The 12,675-nt window shown below is 46.2% G+C and overlaps 1 protein-coding gene across 3 annotated transcripts in view; it reads right to left on the bottom strand.

The window, feature by feature from the left end:
• MCTP2 (multiple C2 and transmembrane domain containing 2) overlaps positions 1 to 12,675 on the bottom strand; it is a 232,733-nt gene that overhangs the window by 35,365 nt on the left and 184,693 nt on the right. For 2 of the 3 annotated variants that reach the window (XM_070762681.1, XM_070762680.1), the window contains exon 18: positions 626 to 748. In XM_070762681.1, coding sequence (XP_070618782.1) covers positions 626 to 748 — 123 coding nt within the window. Of the gene's footprint in view, positions 1 to 621; positions 749 to 12,675 lie in introns of all 3 variants that reach the window. The other variant, XR_011559979.1, reaches the window with a different exon arrangement.

Here is a 12,675-nt window from a genome sequence, read left to right as displayed (position 1 = left end):
GGGGATATTTTTACCCTCCCCCAGCTCCAGGGAAGCCTTTGGAGCATGGGTAGGGTGAAACCTGAGCCTACTGGGCCCACCAGAAGCTGGGAAATGGGCCATTTTTGGCCTCCAGAGGGCCTCGGGGGAAAAGCTGTTTTCACCCTCCTGAGGCATTGAATTATGGGTGTGGGCACTCGCGCATGCATGATAGTGTGAGTGCAGGCTCTTTTGGCACCCAAGGAAAAAAAGATTTGCCATCACTGTTCTAGGGGGACACATATATTTACCTGGTTTCACAAGACTGCTTTTTGCTGCTCAAAGTTGATAATGGTGGAACAGCTCATGAGTCTGAGAAATAAATAAATTCTTATCCCGACCTCACCCATTTTTTGGAGAACCAACAAGCCCTCTTAGTGCTGATTTCCCTGGGCAAATACAAGATTCCCAGGCTGGGTTTCACGGAGCAATACAATTCAGGGTTATCAACTGGGATTTATCAACGCATGCCAGCATGTTCCTCACAAGACGAGAGCAGTGTTGGTCTAGGAAAGGTTGCCCTTGCCCGATTCTCATTCTCCTGCATTCCACAAATGAAGTCCTAGGTGGATCTGAAAAAAAAAATAACACACACACACTCACCTACCTGGGGGTCTTGTATGATTAAGGCTTTGTCAGGACTGCTCAGGGAGATGTTATACACAAAGAGCATCAACAACGCTAAGGGCACCATGTAGGGCTCAAAATGCCACACCGTGGTCACAAACACCTGGCAGAAGAGAAGAGAGAGGAGGTTAGCGACATTATTTGCATTAAGCTCCTCCAAAGTCAAAAGATAACATGAAAGGAGAATGAGAAATATACAGGGAAGAAAGCTTTCAAAGGCTTTCCGTCTGAAAATAATGCTTGCAGCTTTTCGCCTCTCTGCTAACCTCTGATTCCTGGCTGCCCACCCTCCTGAGGTTTGAATTCATGTCAGATACATCAGCCTGGATGCCTTTGTATTTCTTGGTCCAGGTATAATCTGCAAAGATTGCTTGCATCACCTTCTCCTTTTAAATCGTACATGCATATCAACAAGGAAAGTGGATAAATCTACACAGCAGGTTTCAAGCATCTGCAGATAAAGATACATGCACCCAATGCAACAGGGTAGGGAAAAGTTATTTATTTTTTATTTTATTTATTTGTTTTGTCAAGTATGTATTGGTGGTATACAAAATATAATAATATTTATATACATGTTACTAGTAAAAGAGAAACATTAGGACAGGGGAAGGGAAGGCACTTTGGTGAACTTATGCACGTCCCTTACTGACCACTTATGAATTGGGAGAGGTCAACAGTAAAGTTTTGGGGGTTAGGTGATGAGACAGACTACAGAGTATGGTAGCGAGTTCCATGCATCAACTACTCGGTTACTAAAGTCGTATTTCCTGCAGTCCAGTTTAGAGCGGTTTACTTTAAGTTTGGATCTGTTGTGTGCTCATGTGTTGTTGTGGTTGAAGCTGAAGTAGTCGTTGATAGGAAGGACATTGTAGCAGATGATTTTATGGGTTATGCTTAGGTCGTGTTTAAGATGACGTAGTTCCAAGCTTTCTAAACCTAAGATTGTAAGTCTAGTTGCGTAGGGGATTCTGTTGCGAGTGGAGGAGGGCTCTTCTAGTAAAGGATCTCTGGACATTTTCTAGAGTGTTTACGTCTGAAATGTGGTGTGAGTTCCAGACAGATGAGCTGTATGAGTTGCCTCCTGCAGAACCTAATTTCTTTGAAAAGGAACATCTACGATCCTATTGGGGTTTTTTTGTTGTTGCTTTGTTTGTTTTTAGATTAATAGAGTTGGAAGGGACCTTGTAGGTCATCTAGTCCAACCCCCTCCAAAGCAGGACACCCTGCACCATTTCTAACAGATGGTGGTTCACAATCTCTTCCCGAAAGCCTCCAGTGATAAAGCTCCCACAACTTCCAAAGGCAACTTCTGTTCCATGGATTGAGTGTTCTCACTGTCATAAAATTTCTCCTTATTTCCAGGTTTAATCTCTCCTTGTTCAGTTTCCATCCGTAATTCCTTGTCTGCCCTTCTGGTACCTTGGAAAACAGCCTGACCCCCTCCTCTCTGTGGCAACCCCATAAATATTGGAAGTCTGCTATCATGTCTCCCCTGGTCCTTCTCTTCACCTGCAAACTCTGGTGGCCTGGGCATGTGCCATTTCATGTATGAATATTTCTCCTTGGCGGCTGGGTTTCAACAGCCGAGATTAAGCGAGCTGTCAGAAATTAAAAATCCCTGGGTAATATCATAATGCAGAAAGTAGGCCTCAGGTAAGAATGCTGAGTTATTCAGAGGCAGTTGAGCGTGCAGCAAACTAGCAATTACGTGAAAAGTATTTAATTAGGCTCTTTCTCTCTGTCTCTTCGCTGTTAGCTGTGTGCTGTTGCTGTTCGTGGAAGTATGCTTTGAAGAAGCTGTAACGCTGTAAAAGTTGGTTCCTGTAAGTTATTGAACTAAGATAGTTGTAGTAGTTTATTGTATGTATAATATAGACAGTAGTAGTAGTAGTAGTAGTAGTATAAAAAAGTAAATATATTTTTCCACAACTTCCTACTGCTGTTGTGTTTCATTGAAGACTTCAACTCCATTTCTACTGGTCTGTGGCTGGCTGGCTGGTTGGGTTGGTGGGCTGGCTGTACTGGTTTGCTGCTTGGGCACAAACTGGCTAGCTTCCGCAAACACAAGCTCTGATACGAGCATGTGGTAAAGTTGCCCTTGAGGAAAGTTCAGCTCTTCACTACATGGATGGTGAGAGAGAGAAAAAGACACAGAAGTTCTCTTGGCAACCGTACAGAAGCACTTTCTCACCGCTTCCTAATGGGGATCCAGCCAAGATTCTGCTTCATTTGCTCAAGTTGAGGCGACATCAGAGAGTGGCTATCACCCCTTTGATACAAGTTCACAGCCACTTTGATGGAAACTCCTACTTTCACTATTAAGATAGTGTTTACTATCCTTTCAAGCTGATGGCTGACGAGAGATTGACAACTTTTTTTTTTTTGCCCAAGACCCAAAATTCCCCTACAAATCTCTTTTGTGGGGTGCCTAAGAAGCAGAGCTAAAGTCCAAATTAGCAATAGCTATTCTATAAGATTCTGGGCAGTTTACAAACTCCACCCAAAAACATTTGCAACCCAGACCAAAACAACCAGAACAAGAAAGAGTACAGAAATACAACAGGACCCCCATTAATATATCGCCCTTCCCCAAAAATAACACCCTGTGTTTTATTTTTTTTGAACCCTGAAATTAGCATTGGCCTTTTTGCCATGCACTCAAAAGGCCAATTGAGCTTATTATCTTATTTTAAGGGAAGCAGGGTATCTATCTATCTATCTATCTATCTATCTATCTATCTATCTATCTATCTATCTATCTATCTATCTATCTATCTATCTATATCTATGTATCTTATGTATCTATCTATGTATCTATCTATGTATGTATATATGTATCCATCCATCATCTATCTGTCTGTCTGTCTGTCTGTCTGTCTGTCTATATCTATCTATCTATCTATCTATCTATCTATCTATCATCTATCTATCTATCTATCTATCTATCTATCTATCTATTATCTATCTGTCTGTCTGTCTGTATTTATGTATCTATCTTTCTATCTATATCTCCATCCACCTATCCATCTGTCTCCTTCCTTCCTTCCCTCCCTCCCTCCTTCCTTCCTTCCTTCCTTCCTTCCTTCCTCCTTTCTACCTACCTACTTACACAAAGTGTTTCCCCTGAAAATAAGACCCTGTCTTATATTTATTTGAACCCTGAAATAAGTGCTTGGCCTCACTGCCATGCACTCAAAAGCCTGATTGGGCTTATTATCAGGAGATGTCTTGTTTTGAGGGAAACAGAGTAGAACTGCCATATTCACCTCAGAGCTCTGGAGAGAAGGAATTGGATCTTTTCTTAAGCATCAGAGCCTTAAGAGTAACCCAGAGCCTAAAACGGACTATCACTCACCTCCGTTCCAGGAAAAGAACTGAATGTAAACTGAGAGAATATTGTGTCCAGTTCTGGTCACCACACTACAAAAAAGAGGTTAAGATCTACAAAGAGTGCAGAGAAGAGCAGTGAAGAGCAGCAAATAGAATAAAGAGACGGGAAATTGAATGACACAATGAATGATCGAGGGAAGTAGGTATCTCTAGTGATGAGAAGAATTAGAGGGAACATGATGTCTTTCAGTGCTCAAGGAGCTCTCACGGAGAAGAAGGGATTGACTTATTCTCCAAAGCACTTGAGGGCAGGACACACGAAAAAATGTGTGAAACACCCGGGAACCTTTTTTCATATGTCCTGCTCTAAAATTCAAAGTATATGGAAAACTACACATAAGTGGCTCACCGAAATTGTGGAAGACGAAATTGAATATTCACCAGAAAGCATGCTTTTAGGGATTTGGAAACAATATTACCCCATACAAAAACTTTATATTATGACGCATATAATTACCACAGTCAGAATTTCAATAGCGCAAATGTGGAAAAAAGAACAAATCCCATCCGAAAACCTAATTATTGAGAAAGTGTATAGATGCGCTGAAATGGATAAAATGACAAACGCAATCAAAGGAGTAAGAATCAAAGAAACCAAAGAGATGTGGCAAAAATGGCATGAATGGATCTGCAATAAAAACTAAATATATCAATATAGAATATAAGTGTACATGTAAGAGATTTAAACATACTAATATTATAGGTTTTATTAACTTATGGAAATGTATATGGTTTGCTTAAGATATAGAGATATGATTTGTAATTTTAATATGCAAAATGAAACTGTATTGGATCTGTAATAACAATTATATGAATTATCTTCTTTTTAACAATAAAAGTTTAAATATTTTTTTTAAAAATGTGTGGAAGCTTGTTAAGTTAAGGAGAGATTCCACCTAGAAGGAAGAAGAAATTTCACAATAGTGAGAACAGCTAATCAAAGGGACAGCTTGCCTCCAGAAGTTGTGGGTTCTCCATCACTGGAAGCTTTTAAGAAGCGACTGGACAGTCACTTGTCTGAAATAGTGTAGGGCAGGCCAGGGTGTCAAACTCAATTTCATTGAGGGCCGCATCAGGGTGTGGTTGAACCTAGGGGGCCATGCAGGTGTAGGCAACTGGGTGGGTGTGGTCAACTGGGTGGGTGTGGCCAGATTGATGCCACTCACTGGGCGTAGCCGATTGGGTGGGCATGGCTGACTGAGTGGGCGCGGACAGCTTGATGCCACTCTCGACACTGTTGACATGTTTTCTCTTCGCATTGGGTAGACCGAGCCGAACCCAGACTGGACCGATTGATTGATTGATTTGATTTATATACCGCCTCTCTCAGAGGACTCGGGGCGCCTTACAACAAATAAAAGCAACAATTACAATAGGCAAATCCAATCCAATTAAAAACTAAGCAAACAGTCTTAAATCCCCAGCTGTGTTAAAAAACACTCATGCCCATTTCAAACAGCAGCCATACAAATATTCATCAGCCAGGGTGCTGAGATCTAATCACCCTAAGCCCGGTGACATAAGTGAATTTTGAGACTCTTGCAGAGTCTTGAGGAGGGTGGGGGCAGTGCGACTCTCCAGGGGGAGCTGATTCCAGAGGGCCAGGGCCACCACAGAGAAGGCTCTTCCCCTAGGTACCATCAAGCAACAGTCTCTAGTTGACAGGACCTGGAGAAAGCTGACTCTGTGGGACCTCAACGGTCGCTGGTACTCATGTGGCATAAGAACGTAAGAAGAGCCCTGCTGAATCAGGCCAAAGCCCATCAAGTCCAGCATTCTGTGTCCCACAGTGGCGCACCAATTGTCCTTGGGGATCTTGAGCAGAAAGAGAAGGCAAGACCCACCCTTTCCCCTGACCCCCAACAAATGGTACTCAAGGGAATCCTGCCTGCCTCAACCAACATAGAGGTGGCACATGGACATCCGTTTCAATAACCACCAATACACTTGGCATCCATGAATCGGTCTAATCCTGCCTTGAAGCTATCCACTTTCTCTTCTGGAAGTGAATTCCATAAACCAACGACTCTCTGGTTGGAGGAATATTTCTCTTTATTTTTCCTCGCTTTCTTACCCATGAGCTTTAGGGAGTGCCCCCTCGTCCTAGAGAATTTTTCTCTATCCACCTTTTCTATCCCACACATGATTTTATACACTTCAATCAAGTCACCCCTTAAACACCATCTTTCAAGGCTGAAGAGACCAACTTGTTGCAACCTGGTTTCATAAGAAAGGTGGTCCTGCAAGCAATGTTCCCTCTAATTTTTTTTCGGTGTGGGCGGAAAAGTATAGTGTCTGAGCGACAGTCCCTTTGGGACTGGGCGGCATAGAGGTATAAATAAATAAATAAATAAATAAATAAATAAATAAATAAATAAATAAATACATACATACATACATACATACATACATACATACATACATACATACATAAATAACCCCCTCATATATACAATGCCTCTCTTGCTATCTCTCTTTCTTTCTCTCTCTTTCTCTCTTTCTCTCTGTCTGTCTCTCTTGCTATGTCTCTCTTTCTTTCTCTTTCTCTCTCTCTCTGCCTTTCTTGCTAAGTCTCTTTTTCTCTTGCTATGTCTCTCTTTCTTTTTCTCTCTCTCTGCCTCTCTTGCTATGTCTCTCTTTCTCTCTCTTTCTCTATCTCTCTTTCTCTGCCTCTCTTGCTGTCTCTCTTTCTCGCTCTGTCTCTCTTTCTTTGCCTCTCTTGCTATGTCTCTCTTTCTCTCTCTCTCTGCCTCTCTTATATGTCTCTCTTTCTCTCTCTCTCTCAGCTGACTGCAAGCGGGAGCCCTGACGGCGGCAGCTGGATGTGCTGCTGGACACCGTATATGCCAGGCCCGCAGCGCCAGCATGTACAACGTCCAGCAGCATGTCCAACCGCCACCGTCAGGGCTCCCGCTTGCAGTCAGCTGAGAGAGAGAGCCCCCTCTCGCCGCCGCCTGGAGCTCCCTCTCGCCGCCGCCATCTCCCCGCGACTGCCTGCGGCCGCTGCAACCACCACCCCCTCCCACCGCCAGTGCCCTCCCGCCGGGCCACAAAGGACACTTGCCGCCGACGCCAGGGAAGCTCCAGCTGGGCGGGGCGCTGCCAGTGCCTCTGTCCTGGGGCTCCCGCTCGCAGCTGTCCCCCGGCTCCTGCTCGATGCCGCGGTTTTCGGCGCTCTCCTGCTGGGCCCCAAAGAAGGAAGGCGGGAAAAAGGCGTGAAGAATGGAGCTCTCCTTCTTCCTGCCTTCCTTCTTTGGGACCCAGCAGGAGAGCGCCGAAAACCGCGGCATCGAGCAGGAGCCGGGGGACAGCTGCGAGCGGGAGCTCCAGGTCGACACCGGCAGAGCCCCGCCCAGCTGGAGCTTCCCTAGGCGCTTCGCGGCACACCTGGCCGTGTCTCGCGTTGGGAAACGCTGGCCTAAGCGACGGAGCCAAAGGCAAACGGCGCACCCCGCCGCTTAGGCTTTTGCTGCTCCTGGAGGGGGGGGGAGGATTTTGTCCTCCCCGCCCCCCCGGCAGCCAAACGTCGCTGAGGCTTTCGGCATCGGCGCCCACCCCTCCAGAAGCAGCAAAAGCCTAAGCGGCGGGGCACGCCGTTTGCCTTTCGGCATCGGCGCCTTCCCCTCCACGAGCAGCAAAAGCCTCAACGACGGAGCCGAAAGGCAAACGGCGTGCCCAGTCGCTGAGGCTTTTGCTGCTCGTAGAGAGGTGGCGCTGATGCCACTCCCCCCCAAGGAAAGAGGTGCAGGAAAGCAATGTGTTTAAAAGGCACGCTGCTTTCACGGAAAGCAAACCCGGCTTTCCTGACCGGCACAGGGCTTTCCCGCCCCTCCCCCCCGAAAACACAACGGAGGATGACAAGCAGGACGAAGCGGGGTGGAGCAACGCGAGGCTCAAGCACGCAGCTTCCGCGCGTTTCTTTCGGCGGAAGAGAGGGAGCGGATCGGGCGGGCAGGGGCAGCGCCTTCTACTGTCGGCGCCTCCCCGCCCCCCCGCGGGCTGGCAGGGGGATTGGGACTGCGCGCCCATGGAAAAGGGCACGCGGGGGGGTATTTTGGGGTGCGCGGGCACGCAGCCTACGGGGAATGGTGCCTGCAAGTAATCTCGTCCTATGCCATGTAGAGCTTTATAGGTCATTACCAACACTTTGAATTGTGCCCGGAAACCAATTGGCAGCCAATGCAGTCCGTGGAGAGCTGGAGAAACATGGGCCTATCTAGGGAAGCCCATGACTGCTTGCGCGGCTGCGTTCTGCCAACTGTTTCCTCTTCACATTGTGTAGACCGGACTGAAGCGATGTGGGCTGGCTCCATACATTTTCCAGGATGGCCCCGCAGGCTGGATCTGACCACATCACATACTGGATTTGACCCCCGGGCCTTGTGTTTGACACTCCTAGTATAAAGTCTCCTGCCTTGAGCAAGAGAGCTGAGTAGAACAGTGTTTCCCAACCTTGGCAACTTGAAGATATCTGGACTTCAACTCCCAGAATTTTGGGAGTTGAAGTCCAAATATCTTCAAGTTGCCAAGATTGGGAAACACTGGACTAGAAGATCTCCAAAACCTTCCAGATGTAACGATTCTATTTATTTATTTATTTTATTTATTTATTTTATTTTTTAATTTGTCAAACAATTATAGGGTGATAATTTGTACATATAAAAAATTAGACAAATAATGATAAAAAGTAGACAATAGGACAGGGACGGTAGGCACTATGGTGCACTTATGCACGCCCCTTACAGACCTCTTAGAAAGGAGGAAGATCAATTGTAGATAGTCTAAGCTTAAAGGTTTTGGGATTAGGAGTCGAAACCACAGAATCTGGTAGTGTATTCCAGACGTTGATTACTCTGTTGCTGAAGTCGTATTTTTTGCAGTCAAGTTTGGAGCGGTTGACATTTATTTTAAATCGATTTCGTGCTCGTGTGTTGTTGCGGTTGAAGGTGAAGTAGTCGTTAACAGGTAGGACATTTCGGTATATGATTTTATGAACTATAATTAAGTCGGAACGGAGACGATTCTATGAAATGATTTCCTAGCATTAATTCCCAGTGGATCTCTTCCGGAGTCGATTAGTGAAGCGTACCGTTTTTCCTTGACCCGATGCTTCCCAAAGAACTGATTTTTTCCAACCATGTGCACAATTCCTTCCATTCCTGAATTGCTATTTCATCATAAATGTCTTGTCTGCTGCTACCGTTTTTCCTACCCTGGAGTCATTCTCAGAATGGATCATTTCCAGCACCACCCGCTTCGTGCCTGTTGAGCTCTGAGCCAAGTTGAAGCACTCTTCTTCTCGTGCCATAGAAGAAAATCACTCTTTTATTGTACAACAGCACATAAAATATAAAGGGTCACCGTCAGAAAAAAGGAGGGGATGAGCTTTGCATATGTGCTACTAACCCAAATCCACGGGAGATTTAAACACAGTTACCCATTTTATTGACCCATAATGCCTGCATTACAGAATGCACTAAAATAATCAGATGGCATTTTAAATATATCTCCGTTTCTAAATTAACAGGAAACGGTGGGGAACAAGGAGAGCCCATAATATTGCCAACAGCATGACTAGGCAATAAAACTGCCCCAATCCCTTAGGTCGTTCACTTTCCAAGCACAAAACCATCTGAAAAAGACCAGGGAAGAAAGGAATTTAAAGCAGCCATTTATGCTTTCTTTAAATAAATTTTTTAAAAGATTAAAGCCAAACGAGAATTTAAGGCATGTGTCATGTAGTTTTGAGACTAGGTGACACCTTCAAACCAACAAGTCATGTTTGAAATCCAAATCTTATCATCACAGGACACCCCAGGGTCAAAAAGTTGATGCCCTCTGGAAAATCAAGCTGCATATCAGACATAAACATTCTAGAAAATAGATACTTTACTAGAAGAGCCCTCCACTCCTCTAGTCGCAACAGAATACCCTACACAACCAGACTTACAATGCTAGGTTTAGAAAGCTTAGAACTACATCACCTTAAACATGACCTAAGCATAGCCCATAAAATCATCTGCTACAACTTCCTTCCTGTCAATGACTACTTCAGCTTCAACCACAACAACACACGAACAAACAACAGATCCAAACTTAAAGTAAACCACTACAAACTCGAATGTAGGAAATACGACTTTAGTAATCGAATAGTTGATGCATGGAACTCACTACCTGACTCTGTAGTATCATCACCCAAAACCCAAAACTTTACCCTTAGACTATTCACTGCTGACCTCTCCCGATTCCTAAGAGGTCAGTAAGGGACGTCCATGTGCACCAGAGTGCCTTCCGTCCCCTGTCCTAATGTTTCTCTCTTACTAATATTATGTATATAAATATTATTATATCTTTGTATATCACCAATACCTACTTGACAAAACAAACAAACAAGCACAATAAGATGCTGTAGGAAACTTCACAGCCTCCAGACTATTTTGGAAAATGCCCATGAAAGGGAAGGACCGTTGAACTTACCTGAACGGTCTTCTTGATGCACTGCGAGGAGAGTCCAACGTGGGTGATACTTCAGCCTGATTGGTTAGGGACTGAGTTAAATTAGAATATTAATTAGCTCCACCCTGTAGACCCTCCCTTGTAGCTCAGTCAATAAAAATGAAGGAGTAGTGAAATCAACAGAACTTTATTAACTTAACTAGAACTGTAACTGAGCCCCTGGGCACCAAGGTCGGGTTGGGTTTGGACTCTCCTCGCAGTGCATCGAGAAGACCGTTCAGGTAAGTTCAACGGTCCTTCTCCAATGCACTGCTGCGGAGAGTCCAACGTGGGATATGCCCAAGACTAAGACAACAGGGTGCGACACACACACACTCTGTAATACCCTACGGCCAAAGGCCGCTTCTGCAGATGCAAATGAGTCCAGTTTGTAATGTCTAATGAACGTGTCCGGAGTGGCCCACGTTGCAGCTCGGCAAATATCTTCCAGAGGCGCCTGGGTGGCCCACGCCACTGAAGTTGCAGCGCTCCTCGTGGAGTGTGCCGTAATGTTGCCTGGTACAGTCCTTCCTTGGGAAGTATATCCTGTAGCGATTCAGGATGTTATCCAGCGACTAAGCGTTGTCGGGGATACTCTGGTTCCCTGTGTAGGAAGTCCAAAGAACACAAACAAGGCCTCCGTCTTGCGGAACGGCGCCGTCCGCCAAATGTAGATTTTGACGGCCCTGCGTACGTCCAGTTTATGCCAGCGCAGTTTGAGTGGATGACTCCCCTGCGCGCAGAAATCCGGAATGACGATGTCATTAGATCTATGAAACAGGGTGTTTACCTTGGGTAAGAATGTCGGGTCAAGCCGCAGGACCACCCGATTCTGGTGAAAGATGCATAAGTCCGATCTCACCGATAGGGCCGCAAGTTCGGACACCCTTCTAGCTGATGTGATAGCCACTAAAAAGGCTGTTTTAAGTGACAGCAATCGAAAGGAAATGGTGCGTAGTGGCTCAAATGGTGGAGCTGTTAACGCGTTTAGCACTAGTGGGAGGTCCCATGAGGGGAATCTGTGCACCGCTTGAGGGCGGAGATTTGATGCTCCCCTCAGGAAGTCTCTCACCCATGGGTGGTGAGAGATGGATCTCCAGTTGTCTAGCTTAATTAGTGTGGAGATGGCTGCTACTTGCCTTCGTAAGGTGTTAGGGGCAAGCCCTTTGTCCAGTTCAGATTGTAAGAATGACAGAATGTGTTGTATTGATGCGGATTGTGGTTCCACCGCTTGGTTTGCGCAGAACTGATGGAATGCTGCCCAGGTGGCCTGGTAGATCCTGGTGGTGGATGGTCTGCGGGCCGCTTGGATGGTGGAAATTACATCCTGTGATAGTGATGCCGCCTTCATTCTGTCCCCCTCAAGTGCCACGCGGCAAGTTGCCACCAGTGGGGGTCTGGATGGTACATTGACCCCTGGCTGAGGGAGACCAGGTTGAGCGGAATCCGCCAGGATGGTGATATTGATAGGTCCATTAGGTCCGCGAACCATGGGCGGCGAGGCCAGTATGGTGCTATAAATAGGACCTCGGCCCCTTCTCTGATTAATTTGGCGATTGTCTTGTGGATCAGGCATATTGGTGGGAAGGTGTATAGCAGGCCGTCCGGCCATGAGCTCCTGAGGGCATTGACCCTCTCGGCCCCTGGCGCAGGAAAGCGGGAGAAGAAGCGACTCAGGTGGGTGTTGTTCTGCCCTGATCGATAGCAGGTTGGTCTCTGCCCATGCCATCAGGGTGTCTGCCTGTTGCATGAGCCTTCCTGATCTCGTTCCCCCTTGGTGATTTATATGGGAACGGGTGGCGACATTGTCCGTGAGTATCAGGATATGGTTGTCCTAGCACTCTGTCCGGAAGGCCAATAGGGCCAGAAATACTGCCCTCAACTCCAGCAGGTTTATGTTGACGTCTGACAGGTCCGCTGTAGTCCACAGTCCCTGTGCTACCTGGGTCTCGAAGTGGGCTCCCCAACCCGTGAGGCTTGCGTCTGTGGTAATGACCACCTCCTCCAGCTTCAGGAAGGGGGAACCCCGGAGGAGGGTGGATGAGAGCCACCACGTGAGGGAGCGCTTGACCGTCCTCGGTAATGTGAATAGGCGGTGGGAGTGGCTGAGCCGTCGCCGTTGGTAAGGCAGGAGAAACCACT

Source organism: Erythrolamprus reginae, chromosome 10, assembly GCF_031021105.1.
Source record: "Erythrolamprus reginae isolate rEryReg1 chromosome 10, rEryReg1.hap1, whole genome shotgun sequence".
NCBI lineage: Eukaryota > Metazoa > Chordata > Lepidosauria > Squamata > Dipsadidae > Erythrolamprus > Erythrolamprus reginae.
The sequence above is the reverse complement of the archived record's forward strand: the minus strand, read 5'-3'. Positions and strand labels throughout refer to the sequence as shown.